The sequence below is a fragment of the Vigna radiata genome, chromosome 11, assembly GCF_000741045.1.
Source record: "Vigna radiata var. radiata cultivar VC1973A chromosome 11, Vradiata_ver6, whole genome shotgun sequence".
Taxonomy (NCBI): Eukaryota; Viridiplantae; Streptophyta; class Magnoliopsida; order Fabales; family Fabaceae; genus Vigna; species Vigna radiata.
Genome location: NC_028361.1, coordinates 18,277,234 through 18,304,623, shown reverse-complemented (window position 1 = coordinate 18,304,623; position 27,390 = coordinate 18,277,234). Strand labels below are relative to the sequence as shown.

At 31.2% G+C, this 27,390-nt stretch overlaps 3 protein-coding genes across 3 annotated transcripts; all 3 read right to left on the bottom strand.

The window, feature by feature from the left end:
• Window positions 1-4,781: 4,781 nt before the first annotated feature.
• On the bottom strand, window positions 4,782-6,803 carry LOC106777488 (protein DOWNY MILDEW RESISTANCE 6-like). Its single transcript, XM_014665062.2, has 4 exons — window positions 6,301-6,803; window positions 5,752-6,002; window positions 5,313-5,631; window positions 4,782-5,218 (listed from the first exon to the last, which is right to left on the bottom strand). The coding sequence occupies exons 1-4, from the start codon at window positions 6,505-6,507 to the stop codon at window positions 4,967-4,969; spliced, it is 1,029 nt and encodes a 342-aa protein (XP_014520548.1). The 5' UTR covers window positions 6,508-6,803; the 3' UTR covers window positions 4,782-4,966.
• A 5,843-nt stretch (window positions 6,804-12,646) lies between these two features.
• LOC106776857 (heme-binding protein 2-like) lies at window positions 12,647-14,326 on the bottom strand. Its single transcript, XM_014664326.2, has 2 exons — window positions 14,077-14,326; window positions 12,647-13,025 (listed from the first exon to the last, which is right to left on the bottom strand). The coding sequence occupies exons 1-2, from the start codon at window positions 14,313-14,315 to the stop codon at window positions 12,647-12,649; spliced, it is 618 nt and encodes a 205-aa protein (XP_014519812.1). The 5' UTR covers window positions 14,316-14,326.
• A 2,963-nt stretch (window positions 14,327-17,289) lies between these two features.
• Window positions 17,290-25,350, bottom strand: LOC106776511 (caffeoylshikimate esterase). Its single transcript, XM_014663991.2, has 8 exons — window positions 24,825-25,350; window positions 23,685-23,714; window positions 23,421-23,550; window positions 23,192-23,338; window positions 22,950-23,080; window positions 19,671-19,808; window positions 18,424-18,522; window positions 17,290-17,532 (listed from the first exon to the last, which is right to left on the bottom strand). Exons 1-8 carry the CDS (start codon window positions 25,113-25,115, stop codon window positions 17,314-17,316), a joined length of 1,185 nt encoding a protein of 394 aa, XP_014519477.1. The 5' UTR covers window positions 25,116-25,350; the 3' UTR covers window positions 17,290-17,313.
• Window positions 25,351-27,390: the final 2,040 nt, after the last annotated feature.

Sequence of the window (27,390 nt, the reverse complement as noted above, 5' to 3'; positions counted from 1 at the left end):
TAGAAGTTGGACAAAGCTTTGGATTTGACTTTTTTTTGCTATATCTTCAAGGGTTGTTCTTAATCTAAGTTTTCTTAATAAACTCTCCATAAATTATCTTTTAAATATTTCTATTTTCTTTATTTTGAATATTTAAAAACTACCAAATATTTTAAAAAGATTTAACAAATACTATTTTCTATTATTAACTTATGATATCATTAAATAAATTATTTATTTAAAATATCAAATAAATTATTAGGAATTAAATTTTTCTATCCCTTATTTATTCTTTTCTAGAATTCACACATTTTGGTATATAGCTTGAAACAATTTATCTTCACACCTTGAATGTACTAGAATTTAACTACAATTGCTTTAACAAACATTAAAATATCCAAAAACAATTTATATCTAAAAATCACTTTTTAAAACATTTTTATTTCACAAACTCAATAAGTCAAATTATCAAAAATTCAATTTAAATCAATATTTTAAACACAAAAACTCAATTAAAAATTTAAAATTAAAATTTAATGAAGATTCATCAAAGTGTCCATGATTCTTGGAGTGAATGTGTGTTTCTCGATTGTATCTACTATGGCCGTGAAAGCATTATGGTGTTTGCTCACCTTAAAGCTTCTCTCCTGAACAACAGAGTCTGGTTCATTGTGAGATAAAGTTATTCATGTCCTAAACCTGTTGTTCTTCTAGTCTTATGCTTAAGTAAGAAAGAGTTCAAGTAATTAAATGCAATAATTAATGATAACAAACTATTTTACTTATATTTCTATTTATAGAAATTGTAATTGGTTTTTATTGCTTATTATCAACCTAATTATAACCAAATAACACATTAATTACAATTACCAGGTTGATTACCCTCTCAGTTCCTATTATCCAATCAGGCTCATATTATATCAATGATAACTAAGGTTGTCAAACTCGAGAGTTTACGTAAATTCGTGAGAGCTTCGTAAACTCGGATCGTAAACTCGAATAATAAACCTGTAAGAGTTTATTTCATATAAAAATATTTTAAAATATTTATAAATAATATAATAATTTAATATTTACAATATTATAAATAATGTTTTTATTTTTATAATATTATTATAATTATTAGTTTATCATAATATATATTTAAATATTTTTTTTAATATTATTATTCTTTTATCATTATTTTAATTGATAAACACTGAAAATAAACACGGAATAAAACCCTAGATCTAATAAACACTGAAAATAGAAACGTGTGGAGTGAATTTCATTTTTTTAATAAAACCCTAGATCTAATTTCTTTAAAAAAAACACAGTCAGGGGTTGTTTTGTAAAGTTAAAATAAAAACAATAGAAGCAAAAAAAGGAGAGATGAGAAGCAGTTGCGGCAAGCACGACAGCAAGGGCGAACTAGGCAAATGGTGTGCGAAGACGAGATCGACGACAGATCGATGGTGACGGCGAGAAATGCGGCGACGACACGAACGACGACAAGGAAGGTGTGACGGAGGGCGAGATCGATGATGCGACAAAGGGCGAACCTGATGAACAACAACGCAACAAAGACAAGATCGATGAGATTGACGGCAAGTGCGCGAGAAAGGAGATGAAAAGTGAGAACGAAAATAGTGAGTGAATTGATTCAACAAAAGCTTTAAAAATCCTAATCTGGTGAACCCTAAAAATTTCTTCTCAAACTCGCGATTTCAGGCAAGTTTAACGAGTTAATGACCGATTCTATCGATCCCAGACCAAAAGCGAGTTTGCATACGAGTTAATTCGAAAGCACTGAGTGAACTCGTAAACTCGACCGAGTTAACGAGTTAACTCGCGATTTCGATAACCATGATGATAAGAAATATTCTAAGTGTTATAAAATCATATTATACAAGTGAATATTTTAAAATTTGTTTTGTCGTGGCCCGACGATTTTTCATGAGTTATTTTGTTTCATAGAAGATGGTCTAAAAAACTCATCTAATGCTAAACATTCTTTCTAGTACACCTCGTTGATAAACCTTAAACTGACTTATAAATTTAAGTCATAAAATTAAGTGTTTTGCAAACTAAGTTAAAATTCAATTGATTGACTATATCTTATTCATGTTGACATTGCTATATATATGTTCCTTATAATTATTCTTCCGTCATTCACAACTTCCTTATATAACATTATCGCGTTATGAGTGTTTAATCTCAGCAGAAGTTCCTATTTTGGTCTGAAATCTTAAATAGGTCCCTTTTTCTTTTTGGCGTATCAATTGGGTTCTTTTTGTATAAAATTGAAGCAATTAGGGGCCTACCGTCAAATTCAATAAACGGTCGTTTAAGTTTGGTTTATATGGTATAGTTAGAGTATTCATTAATCTGACGTGTCATTTTGAATTAATTTTTGTATTAAAAATAGATTGAGCAAAGGTTAAATTAGATCTCTTCAAGGGCAAAAAGGGCAAACCCATTTTCTTCTTCAGAATCCTAAAATTCTGAACAAGAGAAACACCTTTTCCTTCAACCTCCAATGCACCAGTCCCTACCCTCCGTCACGCCTTCCTTTCGTCGGCCAAGTGTGTTGCTGACGATGCTACCTACGCCGGACGAAGCAACCCAAACTCCGTCGTGCCTTCTCACTATTTTTCTTTGTTGGCTTCTGTGTCGGCTATATATCGGCGTTTGTATCTGCATCTGCGTATGTTCCTATTCACATAGAAAGCGCTAGTTTTGTTCGGCTATGTTACTCATTGTCTTCGATTTTCTGATCCGCAGTTTCGATCTGTTCGCTCACGCCTAATCTGGTTCTACATCTTCGTAAGCCAATCTGATTCCGCCATTGCGATTTGATCCGTTTGTTTCTACGAGATTTTGCATGTGACTGTTTCCTCTTATTTGAATTTTGATTTATGACGTTAATGTTGCAAGGAGCACAATGACGGAGTAGGCAGGTGATTAATGTGAGCGGCGAAGAAGGCAATTCGAGCGACGATCACCGTGGCATAAATGCTAAGGGAGTTGCACACACTGTGGATGGCAATGTGGATCTCGCCTCCTAACTTAGTAACAGAAATAGAACATAGATTCCTAACTCAGTTTCCAGGAAAGAAAGGTTTTGGGGATGGGAGAGAAGAGTCCTTGAAATTTTTCATTTTTCCACCTTTGTCCTTCCCTCAATTAGATATCACCTCTCTCCCTAAAATTTGTTTAAAAGAAAACTCAATTTTAATGCCACGTGTCATTACTTATTCAACTGAGCATGCCACTTTACCAAATATTCAACAGTCGTTTGATAAATTTGAGCATGCCACTTTACCAAATATTCAACAGTCGTTTGATAAATTTGACGGTAAGTCTCTAATTAAATTAAATTTACATTAAGAGAAACTTAATTGATACGAAAAAAAAGGAACTTATTTAAAATTTTGGACCAAAATAGGGACTTTTGGTAAAATTAAACCTATTATTTATTATCAACCAAATTATAACCAAATAACACCTTAATTACAAGTACCAGGTAGATATCCCTATCGGTCCCTGTTATGCAATCAGGCTACTATACCAATGATAACAAATATTCTAAGTGTTATGAAATCATATTACACAAATTCATATGTTTATTTGAATCAATTTAGTAAAACAATTACTATCTAATATTACTGAAAAAATTACTTGGTTATTAGTATATCAGTAAAAATATCTAAATATATGACCTACAAAAAATCCTAAATTGATTATCCGTCAATAATTATAATAAAAATGATAGAAAGATCATCCCATACGTGTGTTTAAGAAAAAAAAAAGTTACAATAAATAATGTAATGAAAAATTAAAAGGCAACTAAAATAGAAAAAGATATATAGAGATAAAATTACAGTTTTATATTTATAATAGGAACCAAGTTCCTATTCATATGGGTGTTTAACTTTTTTGAACCTTATCCTGTATATTTTGATATGAGTTTAATGTAGCTTTTCATTTTTTTTTTAATGTAATGAAGAATAATAATAAATTTTAAAATGTCAGTAATATTTAGCATGAATTTTTTAACGTTAACATTTATAACTAAAGATAATGCTAATTTTCTTTATAAATTCTAAAGATTATTAGTGAAGGTTTATGTGTACACATTTTTTCTTTCTTCGACTCGTTACCTTTAGTTTTTAACATCAACATATTTGTTTGTGTTTCAAGCTGTGAGTTTTGCGATCGTATAACTTTTGGTTATACGAGAGTAGATATTGTAGATGCTTCAGATGCATTATAGAGATGCGAGAGTGGGAAAAAAATTTGTATTATTTAAAGCTTTTGTACTATAAATGTTAGAGGTAGTGTAATCGGATTTATTTTATTTCGTTTTTATATTACTAATTTTGGTATTATATAAGTGGATTTCTACAATGATATTATGATTTTAAAAATTTTAAATTTTAATCGTAATCAAGACATTCCAAAAATCATGATGTTACATACTAGGGTTGCCAAGAGTGGTGTCTAATACTCACTTCTAGTCAGTGTAGAATGTGTTACGAAGATTGACTAATGTAACTAGGAGTGATACTAATACTCTCTTATAATTTTGTTGAGATTATAGTAGAATCATTTAAGAGATCTTAGAGAAAAACTAGACATAACTCAATTAAGTGTGTTTATTGTCTTAGCTTTACAAAACACTTTATTTATAAACATGGTAGTTGTTTACGAAGTTAAGCATTGATAATTGCTCTTGTCATTAGAATCTATTTTCCTCAAGAGTTATCTTTCTTAAACATTGCAGTACTTTTGCTAAAACACTTTATCTCTAACAACCTGTATGGACCGTGCACAAAGTGGAAATACAGTGCTTGAAAATGGAGAAATTCTTAGTATACCAAACTGAGGAACTTCAAATTTATTTCATGAAGGATTTTATTTCAACCATTAAGCAAAGGCAACAATAAGAAAGCTAGTTTCCCTTTATTACATCATTGAATATGCCTTTACCTTTTCCACATTTCACTTAACCCTTTTGTGCTGCAAATGATTTCAGCACTATGTCTGTATCACCATGTTTGGCCAAGAAGTGAGGTATGAAATCCTTGTACTTGAAAGGCTTATAATTTGGAGGGTGATGTTCATCGGTGAGAGCTTCTGCTGGCTCTACGACACATTCATTTGTAGGAGCAAAGAAGAGTCCAGCAGAAATACGTGCTTCATGTGAATTTGTGACAACACGGTGCTCACAACTTTTTAACTTTCCATTACTTATTACCTATATTCCAATCAACAAAAAATTTTCAGCATCAAGTTTAAACAAAGAAATTAGATTTATCTCAAATTTTCTTGATGGATTAAGAGAAATATACCTGCAATTGGTTGCCTATGTTTATAGCAAATGCATTGGGAATAGGTTCAACTGCGATCCAGTTTCCATCCTTGAGCACTTGAAGGCCAGATACATGATCTTGGAGTAAAATGGTTATGATATGAGGATCTGAGTGCTTGGTTACTCCCAGTGCCAAACTTGGTTCAGGGCATGGTGGATAATAATTAATTGAAAGAAGCACAGACCCAGTAAGATCATTCTCAAAATATCCACATTCTAGACCAAGCCCTTCACTTATCAAACTCAAGATCCTAGAAGCCAACTTCTTCACTTCAACTGAAAACGACCCAGCACACTCTCTGCCAAAGATGAACAACACTACTATTATTATGGTTTACACAACTATATATATATTTAGCACTTGAATGCAGCAAAAGCAATTCTTCAACTCAAATAAGATAAGACAGTTTTTCATTTACCTGTATCTAGTTGGATTTTCAGGCCAGAGGTGTTGCCACTGTTCCAAAGGATGACATGGGTGCCTAAAAATATCTCTCCACATATGAACCTTTTCAGTTGCATAATTGACACTGCTGGTAAGCATCTTGCATGTCTTGGAAGGATCATCTGAACACAGTTTCTGCTTTTCCTCTGCTGGCATCTCAAATAACTCTTTGAAAACACTTCTTGCTTCGTTCATTACATTCTCGGAAATTCCATGATTGATAACCTGCTCTAATCATACATAACTTTCTGTTAAACATTACCATATAACATGTTGAATACTCTATAAATGTTTAGCTTCTACATAGGAGAATTCTTAATGTTTACCAAAAATAATATTATAGTAGTAATAAAAAAATCATTATCTGAACCTGGAAGAATCCAAACTCCTCAAAAGCCTTGATAATTNTCTAATCATACATAACTTTCTGTTAAACATTACCATATAACATGTTGAATACTCTATAAATGTTTAGCTTCTGCATGGAAAAAAAAAAAAAAAAAAAAGTCATCATTATCTGAACCTGGAAGAATCCAAACTCCTCAGAAGCCTTGATCATTTTCTGAATTGTGTTGATTCTATCACCATTTTCTGCTTCCCTGAGATCAATCACAGAAATATTGCTCAAGGGGATTTTGAGACCTCCTGGTCTTGTTTCTGGTGGGAATATGTAGTCCCCTGGGAGAGATTCAATCTCATGATTGAATCGGCTTGAAACAAGGTTATCCATAGTTTTGGTTCTGTTTCACCCGTGAGACTAAAGCCAAAAATGGATTTGGTTGTTGAGGTTGAATATGAACAAGAACTATAAATCCTTTTCATCTTCACAGTTGTGGTCCACTAGCACCGTCAAAGGAGCCAATAACTCCCTCTGTACCTCTTGAAAAATTTTTGAGCGCTTCATCCTATATTTCCAAGGATGGACTTTTGTGGAGAACATTAACTCCACCTCTATTTTTCTCCTATCACTAAACATGCATTCCTGCTGCATCATCTTTACATCCTTGCATTCCTGCACCTCATTTAATTTCTTTATAGAAAAAACCCAACACCTCTTTATCTTTGCACCTCATTTCATCTTTATTTAAAAACCCTACACCCCCTTCATCTTTGAACTACAACTCTCTCATAATATTGTTTGAGCTTTTTACTTTACAGTTCATATATGTGAATGATTCAATATTATAAACTTGTTATATTAATTTTAATTTATTTTCAATGCTTCTTATATATTTTTTTTGGAATTTTATGTATGGATTTATAATGTACTATATAATTTTTAATTAATATAAAATAATTTTATGAATGTATTAAAATTAATAAAATTAATTTTGAATAAAAAACTGAAAATAAAAGTAAACTGAATTTGTAGTATCGGATGTTAAGAGTAAAAATTTTAGATATCCGATGCATGTTTAATATATTATATATAAAACTTTAATTATATTACAGTTTTGATTATTTTATTTTTTATAATTCTTTTAAATTATGTATAACTTTTTATATGTTTATAAGTAGTAATATGATTTTTAGTTAATATAAGTTATTTATATGAATTTATTAAAATTAATAAAAGTAATTTAGAGTAAAAAAATTACTGCACCCATCAGATATGCATATACGTTCCTATATGTGCATCCAAAATTTCGTTTTAGATATGAAATGGAATTCTTACTTATTATATATCTTTTATTATTTTATAATTGTATTTAAATTTATGTATAATATTTGTGTATTAACAGTTTTTTTTATGGTTTTTAAAAGATTCATATAAACATATATTTTTTATTCATAATTATTCTTTTAATAATTTATTAATTGGTTTTTATTCTTTTAATATAAAAGAAATAACTATAAAACAAATATTAAAACAGAATCATTCAAACAAAAAATTTAATAATTTAGAAAAAAAAGGGTTAAATATGTTTTTAGTCTCTATAATTTAGAGCGATTTTGGTTTTAGTCCATTTTCAAACTATGGTACAATTTAGTCCTTCAATTTTAGAAAAATCTGGTTTTAGTCTTTTTTACCAATTTTTTTTAACTTTATTTGTTGTTTCAAGCACGTTTCATTATAGCATTTGTTTACACTGTTTGACACATTTTTGCTTTAATGTTAACTAAGAAACGTGTTTGAAACAACAAATAAAGTTAAAAAAAATTGGTAAAAAAGACTAAAACCAGAGTTTTCTAAAGTTGAAGGATTAAATTGTACCATAGTTCGAAAATAGACTAAAATCAAAATCGTCCCAAAGTATAGGGACTAAAAACATATTTAACCCAAAAAAGAATTAAAAAAAAAACTTTAAAACTATTGAAAACAAAATAATTTAATGAATTTAACCAATTTCTTAATATATTATTTGAAATAAATAACTATACATTCTATAACATTTATTATTTCATTAAAAATAAATAAATTTAATTCAAATCTTTATATAAATAAATAAATTATTAAAATATAACAATTTAATTAAAATAAAATTCAAAAATAGGATAATCAAAAATTTAAAACAAATTATTACTTAATTAATATAATTAATTATTTAAAACCAAATAACTTTAAAAAATTAAACAGAACATTAAATAGCTAAAAAAATTAAACAAAATACTAAAATCACCATGATTATGAGAAAGAATGAACTCAAAGACAGAAATAAGAAATGAGATGAGAGAGAAAATATCTCAGGAACTGCTATAAAAAAAATCTTTGACCACTTTAATTTTTTTAAATATTCATATTATTTAATTATGGGTAAGTTTGGTAGTTTGAAAAATTTTGGAGGTGCAGGATGAAGGACTTGAAAGTGCAGGATGAAATCCTAGAAAACTTTTAATTACATAACTACTATTTTTATTTTTATTTTTTACTTTTTTTAGATTTTTTATGAAAATCCTAAATTCTTATCTCTTCACTCACGTCGGCGCACCCCACCATCCTTCCCAGATTCGCTTCTTTCCAATCCATTCTCCATTCCGTTACACAGTTGTGCCGCCGCCGCTATCCGACAACCACCGCTACCGCCATCGATGGTTAAGGTCGTTGATAAGGCAGAAAGGTGCGCCCAACATTGGCGACCATAAACGCCGCTGCACAGTCGCGCCGCTGCCACTGTTCGACCACCGTCGTCGTCACCGGTTGGGGTCGTTGATAGGGCAGAAAGGTGTGCCTAACTCCGACAACCACAACGCCGGAAGTCGCTTCGTGAGAGGAGCCGTCAGGCGCCTCCACCATCGCCGGCGCGTGTAGCACACGTGCCCACCTCCGGCAAGACCCACTCGTCATCGCCGCCACAGAAAAGGTCGTCGGAGAATCCTGAGTCTGTTCCTAGGGTCGATGATGACCCGTTTGGCCTATATTTGAGTAGATATGAGTTTTGAGTTCTGCTCTTTTTTTTCAATGTGACCTACTCGCCGCCACCGCCACAAACAGAGTTGTTGGAGCCTCCTGAGCCTGTTCCTAGGGTTTGTGACGACCCGTTTGACCTCTTCTTGAGTTGATCTGAGCTTTTAAGTTTTGCTCTCTTTTTTCTCGGTGTGACCCATACGCCGTCGTCGTCTTCGAGACTCTTGGTTGCATTCTACGATATGTATGAAGTAAAAGTTATTCCTTTGAAAGCAATGGATGAATCAATGAGTAAGCCCTCTAGATCATGTACTTTGTCCATAAAAGGTAAGATTTGCTTGAATACTATTGATCATGTGTCTTAAGGTATTTGGATCCTTGATTCGAGTGCAACTGATCATATGACACCTTTCAGTGTGTCCTTCACTCATATGGTAAAAGAAATAAAGAACAACTTATTACAGTCGTGAATGGTCAGGGTATACCTATATGCGGCTTTGAAAATATAATTTTGGACTCATCTATTGTATTGAAGGATGTTTTACATGTTCTTCAATTAGCTAATAGTCTTATCTCTGTTCAAAAACTCACAAAAGATTTAAATTGTTCAGTGACATTTTTTTCAACTTATTGTGTTTTTCAAGACCTTGCCACGGGAAGACAATTTTAACTGCTAAGGACAGAGTGGGTTGTACTTTTTAGTGTTTAATGACCAAAACAACACAAAAATCATGAGTCAACAAGCTACATTTGAGACGTGGGAAAAATCTCAAATATGGTTACATCTTCAAAGGCTTGGGCATCCTTCATTTAGTCTTATCAAGTTCCTTGTTTCTCTACTTGTTTACCAAAAAGTTTGTTGAATCTTTTAATTGTGATATTTGTCGATTGTTAAAACATCATCGTGCATCTTATCATATTAATCACAAAAATAATATTTCTCCCTTTGATTTAATTTACTCTTATGTTTAGGGTCCTATCATAGATTCTATTTCCAAATCCAAATGGTTCATTACCTTTATTGACGATTTTACCTGTGTCATGTGGACATACCTTATGAAAAATAAATCCGAAGTTTTTAAAATTTTTGTTAATTTTTTCCATCTTGTCCAAAATCGATTTGGGAAAAATATCAAAAGAATCAGGTCTGATAATGGTACTGAATATGTGAATCATGAATTTCTCAATTTTTTGTCTCATAATGGTATTGTTCATGAACTAACTTGTGTTAACACCCCTCAACAAAATGGGGTTGCAGAAAGAAATAATTGTCATCTTCTTGAAGTAACTAGAGCTATTCTTTTTCAAGTGTCTCTTCCAAAAAATTATTGGGGAGAAAAGTTGTGTTAATTATTACGGTTTCACCTAACTGTCAGGCTATAGACGTTAGTTCGGAGGGGACACCAACGTCTATAGGGTAGAACATTAATGACACTCAACTACCTGTCAGGTTAGAGACGTCTGTTGGGCCCAACCGACGTCTATATCGTGACTATTCACCAACCTCTGAGACCTATAGACGTCGGTTGTTGTCATTTCGACGAGTAAATTAGACTACAGACGTCGTTGTATCCTTAACCAACGTTGATATGGTGACTATTAACCTACCTGACAAACCTTTAGACGTCTATGTGGAATTTCCCCGACGTCTATAGTGTTTTAGACATCGAGTAGATCTGGCCCCGACGTCTATATGTCCGACTTATTTACGAACTTGCCACCGGTCATCATGTTATGTCAGGGGACTCATTAACCGACGTCTATTTGGTGACGTTAAATAGCGTTTTTGCACTAGTGACTCCTCCTATGTACATGCTCCTAGATGCTCATAAGTTTATCTCTTTTGTCCCCCTTAATTGATAAACATCAAAATGAAAGGGAATGTCAGAATCGCGGCCTATTCCCTGATGTTCAGAATCCCCCAACTGCCTTCTCAACTGCCTTTTGGGAATGTCAGAAGGTAGCAGGGGGAATATGCCGCGGTTCCCTGAGCAACCGCGGCCTATTCCCCCTGCTACCTTCTGACATTCCCCATCAGTCAGCCCCTGCAATAAATTGGAAAGGGAATATGCCGCGGTTCTCTGACCAACCGCGGCATATTCCCCTGCCAATTTATTGCAGGGGCTGACTGATGGGGGATGTCAGGAGGTAGCAGGGGTATATGTCGCGGTTGGTCAGAGAATCGCGGCATATTCCCCTGTTATTAATTTTTTTTTCCTGACGTGGCATCAAATGGGATGGTTGACTGGGGTATATGCCGTGGTTAGGTGGGGAACCGCGACATATAAGTTCGATTTATTTACGAAACTGCCACCGCGCAACATTATGCTGCGGTTTCTGGTGAACTGTGGCATAATGTGTGTTGTATAATCCCAATTTTTTACTAGTGTTTACACCTTGAATGTACTAGAATTTAACTACAATTACTTTAACAAACATTAAAATATCCAAAAACACTTTATAACTAAAAATCACTTTTTAAAACATTAAAATATCCAAAAACAATTTATAACTAAAAATAATTTTTTAAAATATTAAAATATCCAAAAACAATTTATAACTAAAAACCACTTTTTAAAACATTTTTATTTCACAAACTCAATAAGTCAAATTATCAAAAATTCAATTTAAATCAATATTTTAAACAAAAAAACTCAATTAAAAATTTAAAATTAAAGTTATCAAGTCATAAATATGCATTCATGAGTTATTTTGCTTCATAGAAGATGGTTAAAAAAAAGGTTTAAATCCTTTTTTAGTCCTTAAGTTATAAGTCGATGTTCAGTTCAGTTTCCGCTTTTAAAAATGTCAACCTTTGGTTCTTAAGTTATAAAAAATGTATCAAATCAGTCCCAACCATTAACGAAATCAATGAAATATGTACCAAGTTGTCATCCAGATATGGAGATTTTGCAACCTTCAAAGAGCCCCCAAGTATGAAAGAATATAGATGAGACTCACTTGATACATATTTCATTGATTTCGTTAACGGCTGGGAGATCAAAAAAGGATTTAAACCTAAAAAAAACTCATCTAATGCTATAACATTCTTTCTAGTACACCTCGTTTGATAAACCTTAAACTGACTTATAAATTTAATTCATAATATTAAGTGTTTTGTAAACTAAGTTAAAATTCAATTTATTGACTATATCTTATTCATGTTGACATTGCTATATATATGTTCCTTATAATTATTCTTCTGTCATTCACAACTTCCTTATATAACATCATCGCGTTATGAGTGTTTTTTCAACAAAATTGTGGTTTTTGTGCATCTAGTAAGAGTACCAAATCTCACAAAATATCTCATTTATCTAATTGTTCTAAAAATTTAACAAGACAAAATTAAAGTTTATGCATCCACAAATTGGTTATAAAAGTACCAAATCTCGCAAAATATCTCATTCATATATAAGTATTTATACAATTGCAACATTCATCTATGACATTATTACTAAATTAAGAAGATAACATGGAGAATTTTTCTAGTGTAGTTTATTCCACTAGATTGTCAGTATCATCACTCAGACAAGAACCATACCTCATTAACTCTATCGAACAATTTAAAAGGAGGATCATATTGTGCTATAATGAAACTTTTGGTAGAAGAAAAAGACGGTTTGGTTCCAGCAAGACTAGCATTAAGGGAAGCAACTATCCTCCCAACGTTAGAATCTGTGACAAACCCACCAAATTGTTTCAATGCTACAAATTTACTTTTCCATCTTTGAACTCTGAGACCATCTGCCAGAGCTGGGTTCTTTTGGTTCTCTAATGCCACAAAGAAGCTCACTTCAATGGAGGGCTTTCCTCCATTAAAAGAGACTTCACTCGTAACTGGTGCTGTCAACTTAATCTGCTTGTTCTCATTGTTCTTACCACGGGCATAATTAAATAGCCTGAAAACTCAATAAAATACCAATGTACCCAAGTTTATCCAATTAAACCAAATACACAAATCATATGTTTATTTGAATTAATTTGGTAAAACAATTACTATCCAATATTACTGAAAAAATTACTTGGTAAGTATATAAGCTATCAAAACAAAAACAGGTTACTCGTTGGCCCACTACGGGTTGGTTCACTAATGCTCACTACGGATTGGTCACTTAGTGAATCAATCCAACTTCACTCATTTATTAACGAGTTGAAAAAATTCAAACCTGATCCAATCTACATTAAATGGATGGACTCACTCACTTAATTATAAGTTTTTTTTTTAAATAAAAAAAATTACAATTTTTTGTAATTCAAATCTAAATAAATTTCACCCTAAAATGATGGTAAGTTCCAAAGACAATTCAAAATAAATAAAAAACATCATACAATTCAAGTATAATCCAAAAATAAACACAAAAGACAAACAAATAAATTTTTAATATTGATAATTTTTTTATCACATGTTCATTTATAATATTAGAGTCTTGAATAGATAGCTCACCAACTCACCTCTTCACGGGTTTAACCCGGGTGGACCAAGTTCTAAGTGAGCCGACAATTAGCCCGCATAAAATATATTATATTTTTTTCGAATCCAACTCGACTCGAACTCGTGGTGGACCGAGTTGACTCGTGGTTACAATATTTATAAGAGGAACCAAGTTCCTATTCGTTGGAGTGTTTAACTTTTTTAAACCTTTTCTTGTATATTTTGATATGAATTTAATGTAGTTTTTCATTATTCTTCTTTTTTTTTTAATGTAATGAAGAATAATAGATAAATTTTGAAGTGTTAGTACGTAATATTTAGTGAAGGTTTATGTGTACACATTTTTTCCTTCTTCAAGTCGTTACCTTTAGTTTTAGTTGGTTTAATTAAATTATATTCGTAACACAGCATTAGCATATAGAGTATCTTACTTTTTTTAGCAGATTCCTTACAAAACCTAAAGTTATTAATGTATTACAGAAAAATTAATTAAGTTGATAAAAAGGAAATGAAATAACCTGATAAAACCATTTCTTGTAGCTCCAACGAAAGATTTGTTCTGAATTGGGAGAGTAGAAATCCACACAGGTGAATCATATTTTCGAATTTCAAAACCATTTCCAGCTTCTACAACATTGTAAGTGGGACACTCATATTTCTTGCATGATTGTGGAAGTTTACCTTCAACACTCAAAAAAAATAAAACTAAAAGAAGAGATATGAGAACTGAGAATTGGAATTTGGAGGTTGAAGCCATGGCTGTTACTCACCAAGAAATTATAATCTGCAAAAGTCCACACACACATATATATAGATATCTAGACTTGGGAAAAGAAAAAGAAAAGACAAAATAGAAAACCATTTTCACAACAACAATACGATATAATTGAATTCAATGGTATTAATTGGATTTAATAAAAAAAAGTAGGTTTTAAAAATGCTATTAATTTTGAACATTAAATCAGATAAGCAAAACCTTCATTGTTAATTTTCCGTTAATACTATTCAGCTGTATTTTGGAATTAATTTTCTGCTAATTTTGCAGAAGTTAATGTATTTTTTAAAGACTAATTAAATCTATTAAAAAAGAAATATATACCTAAAACATTATAGTATAGGCAGGTATTTTTTCTTCTTGAAATAAAACTTTTTGGACCGGTGTTCAATGATAAAATCAATTTTAAGATTGAAGGGTTGAAAAAAATTCTTTATGATTTAATATTGCAAGTGTTCAGTTTCTTATTTTTTTTCTTTTTTTTTTTGTTATGATTTCATAATTTTAATCAAAGTATAATAAATTTAAGCTTTTATGGGTAATATATTCAGCCCTTATTTTCTAAGCTTGATGTCTGTAGGGTTTTCTTATGCTATAGTCTTAATTATTAAGTTTTCATTGTTCATAGTAAGTAGGTATTCATGAATACTCATTCTTAGAGCTGTCAAAATGGGTAACCTGGTCCGACTCGACCCGATCCATTACGGGTTGGCTATTTAGTGAACCTATCCAACCCGACTCATTTATTACGAGTCAAAAAAATTCAAACTCGATCTGACCCACCACATGTTGGTGGGTTAAACGGGTTGACTCATTGACTCACTTAACTTTTTTTCACTCTATTCTTCTGAAATTCTTATAACATGTTACTTCGATCGATCAAATTGAAACAATAATAATTAGACCAATTGATATAAAAGGAACTAAAAAAACTGAAGAATCTAAATTATTTAGTAGCATGTGTTTATTTTGTATTTATTAATATATAAAAAATTAAAAAAATTTAGTTGTCATAAGTAACATGTGTTTATTTTGAAATAATTAATATAAAAAAAATGAAAAATCTTAGTTACATAAAGGATGCTTTTTTATATAGGATATTTTATATTGTTATGATTGTATATATTAAACAATGAAAAGTGTTTGATGAAGTGGTTAAGTGATTGTAAAAATATTATATATATTTTTCTGTGTTATTCATTATTAAAAGTATTGTAAAAATATTGTATATATAGGATGTCTAAATATTGTATATATAAGATGTTTAAATATTGTAAAAATATTGTATATATAGGATTTTTAAATATTGTAAAAATAACCTGAATAAAGGTTGTGTATTTTGAATAATTAATTTAATTAATTTGATTTCAATAAAAAAATAGGATTTGAATAATTAATTTAATTAATTTGATTTAATTAAAAAAAATAAGTGAGTTGGTGAGCCAACCCAACCCACCACGGGTTCAACCCGTGTGAGCCGGGTTAGAATTGGCTCGCATAAAAAATTTTGCATTTTTTTCTAACTCAACCCAACTAACGAGTTTCAATTCATTTTGAATATATATATATATATATATATATATATATATATATATATATATATATATATATATATATATATNTATATATATATATATATATATATATATATATATATATATATATATATATATATATATATGATCGTCTAGTTAACATTAGACTAGACAATTTCAATAGATAGACATCTCATGATAGTAACCACAGTCATCATCCCAGTTCTTTGTTATGTTGATCTCTATCTCTACGTTAATCTCTTATATACTTTGACCTTATTTTTATTTACAGTGGTCGTCTCATATCATCTTTGTATCATGCTTAATTGATCCCAAGATCAAGGAATCCATCGACAATGTTGACAGATGAAAAGGCATCATCCATATATCTTCGGCTTCCCCTCTCTTCAAACTCTCAAACGATGAAATAACAATTGTCCATATTATTACTTGAAAATCAAATTATAGGAACACTCGATTCTTCGAGAGATTAAGGAGTAGTGGTGAAAATGATGTTGAGTGTGAGTATTACTAAGTGCGTCATAATTAGATTTTTTTCTAAATTTATAAATACAGGTTTTAGATAAAAAGGTTGATGATGACATGTAATATGTATTTATTATTAAAACTATGGAATATTCACTAACTTTGACAATATAGTGTTTTATGTTGCTAGGTCCTCTAAGTTTAACCAAACGCACAACTATGATGAAGGACGGAGTGAAAACAAGCAATTAAACTCTCAAGACACACGTGATAGAGTGGACAGTTAACATCGACTCTATAACTAAAACAATAACTTAAAAAAAAATTCTAAATAAAATTTGTAAATTATATTTATACAATATTTACTTTGTCAAAAAAATTTCATTTTATATTTGACAAAAAAAAAGTGTAGTCCTACGGTAGATTATCTTAATTAATGTTGATAAAAGAACAATCCCAATTTATAATAACTGAAAACAATTTTGATTAATATCGTTCAGAAACATTTTAAATTAACATTAATTTTAAAATTACATTAACTAAAATTAAACTCAATTAACATCACTTAGAAAAAATCTTGTTTGACATCAATTAAAAAATTCTTATATTAACAGAGAAGTTTTAATCTAATATTAGCTAAATAACATTGATATATATATAACCAAATTTGGTAATAAAAGAAATAATCATAATTAATTTTAGTAAAGAAATATGTAATGCTAGGTGAAAAAACAATATCAAATCTGTAATATTTTAACTTTAACTAAGCTGACTTAATTAAAGTTGGAAGTAACATGTGTTAACCTTGTTTAAATTTACTTTGTAAATTTTAGAATTGTTGTCTCTTTTGAAATTTATTCATCGGAATAAGATATTTTATCTTCAGACACTTTAAATTATCTATAAAAATAAATAACACCATAAAACTTTCCATCGAAACGATAAGAAAGAGAGATGCCTCATTTACTTGAACTTCTAAAATCAAGCCACGAGACAATGTCATCATGTACAGCAGATATTCTGTCATCAGGTTCGCCTTCCAAAATGCAGTGGTAACCACCTTCATACAGCTTTAAAGTCTTATCTTTGCTTGATGCTTTCTCATAAAGAAATTTACTCACTAATGGATCAGTCACCTTATCTTCTGCTCCATGAAGAACCAATAACGGTGCTGAGACCTGCAACCACCCATTCCACACAACAAGTAAATGCTTGTCTTATTGAATGATAATTGGGGTTTGTTTGAACAAGGTTCCTAGTGATGTCAAAACGGATCACCTTGCCGGTCCATTACAGATTGGTCACTTAGTGAATCAATCAAATCCGATTCATTTATTAACAAACCGAAAAAATTCGAATCTAACTCGTCCCACTACGGGTTGGTGAGTTAAAAGAGTCGACTCTCTGACTCATTTAATTACAATTTCTTTTAAAATAAAAAAATTACAACTTTTTTGTAATTCAAATCTAAATAAATTTTACTCTAAAATAATGTTAAACTCAAGACAATTCAAAACAATAAAAAAATACAATACAATCCATATAATGAGCTGAATGATATTTTTTAAGATTTTATAAGATAATAACTTAATAAAAATAAAATTAGGTAGGTTGGTGAACAACCCAACTCATTAAGGGTTCAACCCGGATGAGTCGAGTTGAAAATTGGCCATAAAAAAATGCATTTTTTTCAACCCAATCCAGCCCGAACCCGCAGTGGACCCAGGTTGACTTGCAGGTTGTAACCCATTTTGACAACTCTAAGGATTCCCATAAAGATTTCTAAATGAGAAAAATTAATGAAAAAAATGAAATTAGTTTCTCCATAAATTAAAATTAATTATGCATAAAATATTTTATAGAAGTTTTCCAATGTAACTTCTTTAAATTTTCAATTTTAACTTTTGCATAAGTTTATTTCAGCTAGTGAAAAAGTTCATTTCTCTTTTTTTTTTCTTATTTTTATCTTCTAATAGTCCTTTTGGAGAAGTTTATTAATGCACATATATATAGAAAGAGAAATAACCATAGAATAAGCACAACTTGCATTAAGTAAGAAAATAACTAACCTTGTGCACTTTTGACTCAATTTCTTTTGTGGTTCTTAAAAGCTCCATGCCAGTTCTAAGCCGTGGATTATCATCATAACATAGAACATTGTAAACAGCCTACAAAGAATGACACTAGAAGAATAAAAATATCTGTTTTGGTCTGTTTCGGTTGCATTAATTGAAGGAGTGGGTTGAAGGTTGGGAAGCTAGAGAAAGCAACAACGTATGGATATCATACTTACTCATTCCCACAACAAGGCTAGTGATAATTAATGGTTGTGCAGAGTGTGAAGAAGGGAAAAATTAATAAATGACATGAGTGAGAAAAATGCATGACTCCACGAACAGAAAAATGAACAAAATTTCATTATGGAAAAAACTAAAAACTGTTGTGATGTGCAGGCACGTATCACCCTCATAGATATCATCAATGTGGCAGTTTGGTAAAACCCAGCACATGAAGAAACGTGTACAAGATACTTAAGGTGCTTAATGACACCCACATATTGGAAGTAAAACATTAAATTCTGGTCTGATCAGATGATAAATGTATAGAAGAGTTACTCCCTCTGTTCCAAAATAATTACAGTTTTAGTATTTTAAATAACTGATGCCCTCACCTTTTAACAAGATATTTAAGTATCTTTTCCAATCTGTCCTCTAATAAATACTCTTGTCTTAAAAGGCTTAATAATGCATTTATTGAAATCAAGAGAGAGAACACGAATATTTTAGTAAAATTGTACCTAACAAATACTAGGTTTCTTGGAATGCTTAATTTTATAATGTATGAAACATCCATCAGCATCTGTCATCTGGGAAGGAGGGAGTTTTATACACATATGGTTCTTCCTTGACTCGTGACCTTATGTTATCATGTTAAGGATGATGAACCTCATATATATATATGAATATAAATTTATATGCTCAAAGAAACTGATACTCCAAACAGCAAAACTGGTTACAAAGCCATCATTTTATCATGCGGATAATATTGATATAGTAGTCAGTGAAATTTAAATGATGGCTTTAGTAAAATGAAGGGAAGTTTCTGTAACAGGAATTGCGGTTGTACTTTCGTACTGTTGGTAAAATATCTAAAAAAATGATCATAACTAAAATTTAAAATCATAATGAAAAGTGACAAATTTAAAAACAATTAGGAAGTGGAAGACATTTTCGTAAAGAAGCATGAGATGGAAGAGAAAAGGTTAGTTATATCATTATAGAAGCACGCAATAACTAATGATTGCAAAGATACCAACCAATTTTCTTTTGCTCGGTTCCCTGAAGAAGAGCTCATCTAGGTCCTGCTTTGGGAAGAGTTTAGCCTTTGGCAGCACTTTAGAAAAAACAGTTAACACCTTCATAACTGCATCTGATGGTAACACGTCATCTGCAATCTTACCAGAAACAGGAGATCGGCAAGTCATGTTTTATCCAACTATAAAAAAATACAGCCCCCATTTAGAGTGGGGAGAAACAAAGTATAACTTTCTGTTCAGGTTAAAATAAATAATTTGTAATGAATGTTAGAAAGTATCAATGCAATCCAAAGTACTTTGATGGTTAGACCTTTGAAAGATCTCCAATTTCAAGAGGGCATCCAGAAAATTATGTGGCTTTGCGAGGTAAATATAGAAGATAGATCATAACTATAGTATCAATCTCATTTCTATTTTAATGAAGAATACTGGAAGTTAGAATGATTCTTCTAGTGAGGGTAATCATGCAAATAAGGTCAATCATTATTTGTTAGAGGCTAAAAGACTTTGAACTCGACTGAACAAACCTTTCTATAAACACCTAGAGAAGATATGAATTGAGCTTCTACACAAGTTAATTAGTTTATGCATAAACTGAAAATGTGTTTACTCCCTTACCGGAGAAGTGTGATACAGAAAGCATAGATAGCTTTTGGGGTATAACAAGTTAGTATCCAAATTAGGGAAAACAGAAACTAATTTACAGAAAAGGAAAGAATTCAAAACTGCCAAGTACAATTAAGGTTAGAGCTTGCATGCTCTTCTTGAAAGGTTTACAACCGGAAAATCTAACTTTGATGCCCTTCTTAATTCCCAAAAGTGTGTAATGGATAGAGTTTGAATTGGATATTCTTTTTCAAAGAAGCAAAAGTTATTCCCAAAGCACATTTTGTTTCTTGTTTTTATTGTTTAAAGAAGGGTCATGCATCAAATACTTGTTCTTCCAAATATGTTGGTGTACTTAGTAGCAAATATACTTGGATTCCCAAAAGCAATATCAATGCTACTAACATGAAAGGACCCAAATTTAAATTGCATACCCTAGTTGTTATTTACTAGTTTTGCAGGGGTTATGAGAAAGCCTAGGAATCAATGTGGTATCTTGTTTTGAACTGTTTTTAGATTTATAAGTAAAGGTAAGTCTGTACCATTAATGCTTCAAATATAACATCTAATGTGTGTAAAGTAGTCTTTGATGTGTTACGATTTCCTGAAACTAATTGAGGAATTCTGAGTTAATGTTTTGTGACCCTAGTTTTCGAAATTGATGGTGTTTCTTGGAGCAATAAATTAAAATTGCTTCTGCAAATATAATGTTGTCTTACTGCATATATGTTGTCTTTTTCTAATAATTTAATCAAATGAAACTGTATATCAACTTAGTGGCTACAAGATAGTTGTTTTCTTCAGGGGGAGTTTTTGATCCCTTTCTGCAGTATGAAAAGCTAGGAAAAAATGTAAATCCTGTAAAATGCTGCTGAAATGTGCAGAATGTGTAGCTATGTGTTGGATTCATTATGCTTTATCTTTGTTGATAATATGTCAAATGTGCTGAACAAAAGTTGGATATTATTTTGTTCTGTTAATCAACTGATCTATAAATGAATATGCCATTTTGTGCTTTTTGAAGATGTTTCCAGTAACAAATATCTTATTACATACAATTTACCTCACAGTTCCCGAAATTTTTCTTTACTACATGCAATTTATCGTATTAATTGTCTTCCTTCACCTTTTCTCAAAAATATACCCGTTTACAAAGTTGCATCACAACTATCACTTCCCACCGCATGAAACTTGACCAAAGAGCCCATCATTGCTTTTTTTAGTTTTTCTTCTTTATATCAAAGGCTATCTCACCTACTATTTACATATTCGCAACCTTATCATATCTCTCAATGTCATTTTCAACGAAGATCATTCTCCCTATCTACATACCCAACTAAATGAATCTAATCCTAGCACAATCTCTGCTCTACCTTTCACATATGCTCATACAGACACTAAACCTTTTATCCCCACTATTGACATCATTGACATATCTTCAACACTGATTCTATAACAGTGATAAGATTACATGTTTCTATTTTGTTTTCCTCTCGTATAAACTTTTTAATTTCTTACTTTTAACTTATACATAAACTAATTTTAACTTACGGAAAAACTTATTTCATGTTTTTTCTCTTCTAGAAGTGTTCGTAGAGAAGCTTGCCAAATAGATCCTCTATCTATGTAGGCCATGTATAGCTTTCTTAAATATTGATCTGCGTCTTTTACAATCCTCATAGAAGTACCCGAGCATTTGGATAACCCTCCCTCAAAAGCTTTCTACTAGAGAGAACCAAACATTTAAATACTGCACCGATCATCTCATACTATTCAATGTGAAATTAAGACACCTCAAATCCCTATCACTCAATTTGGATTTGGACGAAATCCCTCATTCACTTTCGTTCGGTGTTATTGTTTCCTCTAATTCACAAAACCATTCTTTACAGTTTCCTAGAGTGTTCAACTGATTGCTGCGGAATCAGGAAAAGCATTGCTTTTCCTGTACCATAATTTCAATATTTTCAATAATTGTCTCTAGTTTGATTGTTATCTCATTGAAGGGACAGCTTTCCAGTGTCTCAGAATATTCATTCTTTAACTAAATCCTGGTACGAAATTCGAAATACACACATCAAATCTACATGGTTTAAATATCGTGGCATAGTTTGAATCTTAAACAACATAAATGGTAAAATATATTTTTAAATCAGGTCAACATATGGGTAAATCTCAAAGTTCTATTAAAATATTACATTTTAATTTATATTTCATCAGAGGCATTGAAAATGCGATCATAGTAGTCCCTCATCTTTATTAAGGAATATGATTTGAGGCAGACACTTCACTCTAGAAATTAATCCTGGCCATACTTTTTACTTCCCAATGCCAGAAAATAGAGATCCGTTTATAATAGTGCCTAACATAGCAATGACGTTGTTTTAGCTTGCAGCCTGAAACTAAGATGATGCTTGCAATATGGCAATTTTTGAGGTCTTTACAATTTAATCACAACAGCAACTAACACTGCATCAATCTTAATTACTAGTAATTTGAGTATTTGCTTACAATTCATGGATAATACCAAAATGCACTTATCAAGGTATACTTCTTTTATAAATTGGAATAATCATTGATAAAGGAATACGCTGAATTGCTGAATCGTACTTTGAAAATTAAAGAAAACTGAAGTTCTTGAGCAACAATTAAAGTACAGAAGAATGAGCTTACTTTACACATTGGAGCTACAAGTATCATTCCATCCCAATCATCTGGCTCCCTCAAATGAACTTTAAGAGAAACTGCTCCACCCATTGACTGCCCTAATATAAATCTAGGCAAGTCTCTCAGATCAGGCCTGACTGTCAATTGAAATACAAAACATAATCAATAACAACATTTCTTTTACCATGTAAAATATAACGACATTGATCAATATGACAGCAGAGATACTGAAAAAGTTAAAGACGCACCTTTAATTTTTGTATAATGCTCTATAACATCATCAACCAGATAATCAAAGTTTGGTATATAACCATGCAAGCCTTCTGAAAGACCAAAACCTGGATAGTCCATTGCGAAGACAGCATACCCAGATGCTGCAATTCTCCTGGCTATACCTGAATACAAAATCCAAATCCTCCCCAAATCAGAATCTTAGCTTCCTTAGAAACATTTAGGACATCATATACCATTACAAACCTTCAAAAAAGAAGGTGCAAGTATCACCATATCCATGACAGAAACACACAGAAGCCTTGAGTGGAATCTCTGGCCTTGGCATCCAACTTTTGCAAAAAATTTCTAATCCCCTTGAATTCCTTTCGTACCACTACCCATCAAGCAAATAAAAAGTAAATAACATTTTCAAGCAAGGTGACAAATAAGTCAAATGAAAAAAACTTCAGAACATCAACATTTTTTTAGGTTTTTTAGAAAATAATAAGGTAAAGCAGAAAATCTTACTTCTTCAGTTCTGATCCCTGCAGGAGCATTCTAGCAACAGAGGTTAAACATCAGTCAGTCACCGAGTCTTGTAAAAAGTACCACTCTTATACATCAATGGAAAATTAAAGGAGTTCGTACATAACTTGATTCTGTAAAGCAAAGCTTTAACGATGTTTAAATAAGCTTCTCCATGAGCACTTTAAAACAAAAAGAAAATAATTAGCCTATGAATAAATTAAAAATAAGCTTTTAGAGAAGCTAATTTAAGAGAGTTTTTACAACTTAGCTTATGCTTAAGGGTATAGTTAGATGATTTGTTCTATAAATACTTCTAGAAGAAGAAATCAAGAAAGCAAAATGAAATAAATTTCTCATTAAACTAAAATTGGTTGAAGTTCTCCTGTATTAGCTTCTCCTTTTCAACTGAAGTACAGCCTAGCTTTAGCTTAAGGAAAAAATTATTTAATATTTTTCTTATGCTCTTTTTCTAAAAGCGTTTATGAAGAATTTATCCAAACAAGCTCAAACTAATATTGGCTTACAGTAAGTAAATTTCATTGATTTTTTTATTCTTCTAAAAGTGTTTATGAAAACATTTATCCAAACATAACTTAATTAAAAGGCAAGTGTGGCCAAAGTGTCAAGGTTTCCAGGTCTCCCTGAGTGAATCGCAACTCAACCACATCAGCCACATTTGTAAGCAAATTTCCACATTACTAAGCATCACAACCACAATTTAAAACCTTAGTATAAAGATACAACTTATGTTACACCATCAAAGCAGTGATAGTTAAAAACTTCACTTTCAAACACCAAATAATATACTAACTAACTCAAAACTAAAGATAAAAACAAAAATGTTAACCTCAAACTTCGTTCAATTAAAACCTTTTATCTAGAAGATGTTTGGATGGATCTCTAAAGGATAAAAAGTGAAAAAAGTTTTTACAAATTAAAATTAGCTCTTATATAAATTAAAATTGCAAATTTAGAGACAAGAAAAATTTTACAAATTATCTTGTATACAATAAACTTTAAATAATTTTAACTTACAAAAACAAAAACTAATTTCAACTTTTTCCTATCTTTATCACTAGAAGTCCTTAATGTAGTTCTTCCAAAAATACCTATCAGCCACTCAGTCAAAACTAAACTAACCTTGAACAAGCAATGATCCAGCTGCTGATGCACCTCGGTGAAAGCATCGCGAACCCTTCTTCTAGTGTAAGCGAAGTCAAGGTTACGACGTGCAATAGCGTTCAACTCATCGCTGAGCCCTTCAATAGGTTCCTTTCTCAATGCTCTCAGCGTTAGTGTAGAATTTGTGGGCTTGTTAACGAGCTTGGTTGAAAAGGGTGGTGGATGCTTGAAAGGGTGGCTGATGGGTATGTGTGTGAAGGGTGAGTTGAGGTTCCTTGATCGAAATCTGAAGGGCGCAGAGAGCTCCATGATCAACGAACTTTAACAAGGGTGTGTATGGGATCACGAAAACGCTTACAAAAGAATAAGGTTGGATTTCTTTAATAGCACTAGTGGTTTTCATTGCAATCCAAGAGAAAAGTCAAAATCCCAATGTGGGCATTCGCGAAGCAGCTTTCAGACACCACTTTCCAAGTTTCCCAACAATGGTCACAACATCGCACCATGTTCACTTTTCTCGCCAAATTGGGGTCGGCGGAAGCACGCCTGTTGCACGTGTCAAACGTGCACTAAGCAGGTAGTGGAAAGAAAATTTATGTATTAGGATATAAATTTTATTAAATGATTTATTACAAATCTGTGGTTAGTTTATTATTTAATAATCTTCTCTTAATTAATTGTAGATCATGCAGTTGAAAAGTGGTTTTGAAAATTTTATTTGTATTTTTAAATTTACCTCATTATTTTTTTATAGGGATTTAATCATAAGTTTTGTCTACCCAGAATTCTGGACTTAGTCTCTTCAATTAAAACTTTGGATTGGATTAATTTTAATTTTTACTTTTCAAAAAAAAAAAATTACTTCTCAAAATAAAAACATGTGATTTTAATTTCTACAATATCAAATCTCAGAACTAAAATCATTATTAAATATTTTATGGGAGACGATCTTAGTATTTTATCAGAGAAAACTTTGCTTGAATATTAGTGATAAATTACTTTTTCCAAAAATTCATCATCAATATATATTAAGATTTTAATTCAAAATTAAAGATGAAGTGTTCTTTTTGGAGTATTCAATATAATTACATATTTATAATTTAGTTTAAAATTATTAATTAAAAGAAGATTGTTCTATGTTAGTTTATTCTAAGTGCTCCCTTCGCTTTCTCTGGATTCAAAGTTTAAAGTCAAATAAATGGTTCAAAGAAGTCATTTCACATTCTACGTTTGCTTAATTTTACTTCCTATAATTATGTGTGTATGTCGTTGGTCGGTATAGTGAAATAACTTGCTCAGAATATATCTGGTATATATCTATGATCTAGATCTAGATTTTAAGAATGCATCCTTAAATCTAGGTATTCTTATTAATTTGACCTATTCCACAATGTTTAGTCGTCGTGTTATACATAAGCAAAGGACTAACAAAGCTCATAATGCTTAAAAGTTCACATGAAAAACATTTTGAACCAAAATAACGACAAAAGTTTTATGGGCAAGTATATGTAAGTTGATATCATGAAAGGTCAAGTTGTGTTGGACATATGACAATAATTATTTTTATCTATTTTTTATGTGTTTATTTTCATGAATAAATTTCTTTCACAATTTTTATTTTGTTTAACTTTCAAGTTTACTTCTTTTTTTTTTATCTTTTCATGCTTTAGTTATTTACTAGTGCAGTGAGGGGATTTTACTGTGGTTATTTTTTACTATACGTCGCGGTTTACGAATTGCGACATATTCAGCTGCGGTAGTAAATCAGAGACTTTAGGCCGCGGTTATAACCGCGGTAAAAAAGTTGGGAAATATACCGCGGTTGTACAAGGAACCGCTGCCTAAACCCATTTTTTTTAAAAAAAAAAATTGTTCCCGTATATGCCGCGGTTCTAGCACTAACCGCGGCCAAAGGTCTGTTTTTAAAAAAAAAATAAAAAACGAGCATTATATGCCGCGGTTGTGGTAACAATCGCAGCATATTCCCCTGCAGTTTTTAAAAATTACAGGTCTGTTTTTATGATATCCACTACCACAAAAACATACCTGCATATAAAAACATGTACACAAATTCAATTTCAACATAACAAACACATGTTCAAATGTATTTAAACATCAAATAAAGTACAAAGTCTAATAAAATACAATCTAATCAAATGNAATGTTTAAATCTAATAACTAAGAGNTATTGTANAATCTAATTATATACTTCGCAGCAGCGTTCCTCATGAATAATAGTGGCTTCTCAGGAACTGGTGTAGTAGTCTTGAATTTCTGCACAAGACAATTCATACTAATTAGTGTATATGAATTCTACATTTGGGAAAAAATCAAAATTTGACCAATATGCAATGTCGAACATCTAACTTTGACCAATATGGAAGATCAAAGAATATTGATTTCTTCTTCCAAGGGGTCGTTACAGATGACTTCTTTGATGTTTTCCCAAATACATGATGTATTTTATTAACTTTTTCAAGAACTTGAAGGGCAGTAAGTGCATTTGGTGTTTCGTCCCTCTCTTGATCTCCATTAAATGCTTTTTTTAATCTTCGATATGGATGATTACGTTTTAGAAATCTCC

Bases quoted from the DNA above. Each gene is read 5' to 3' on its own strand.
- LOC106777488 (XM_014665062.2), bottom strand. From the start codon at position 6,507: ATGGATAACCTTGTTTCAAGCCGATTCAATCATGAGATTGAATCTCTC. The intron at 6,003-6,300 runs GTTCAGATAATG...TGATTAGAGCAG, and splicing joins AGGAGTTTGGATTCTTCCAG to GTTATCAATCATGGAATTTC. The intron at 5,219-5,312 runs GTATATTTCTCT...ATTGGAATATAG, and splicing joins ACATAGGCAACCAATTGCAG to GTAATAAGTAATGGAAAGTT.
- LOC106776857 (XM_014664326.2), bottom strand. From the start codon at position 14,315: ATGGCTTCAACCTCCAAATTCCAATTCTCAGTTCTCATATCTCTTCTT. The intron at 13,026-14,076 runs GTTATTTCATTT...TTGAGTTTTCAG, and splicing joins ACAAGAAATGGTTTTATCAG to GCTATTTAATTATGCCCGTG.
- LOC106776511 (XM_014663991.2), bottom strand. From the start codon at position 25,115: ATGGAGCTCTCTGCGCCCTTCAGATTTCGATCAAGGAACCTCAACTCA. The intron at 23,715-24,824 runs GTTAGTTTAGTT...CTCTGTTGCTAG, and splicing joins TGGATCATTGCTTGTTCAAG to AATGCTCCTGCAGGGATCAG. The intron at 23,081-23,191 runs GTGCGTCTTTAA...TTCAATTGACAG, and splicing joins GCATTATACAAAAATTAAAG to TCAGGCCTGATCTGAGAGAC.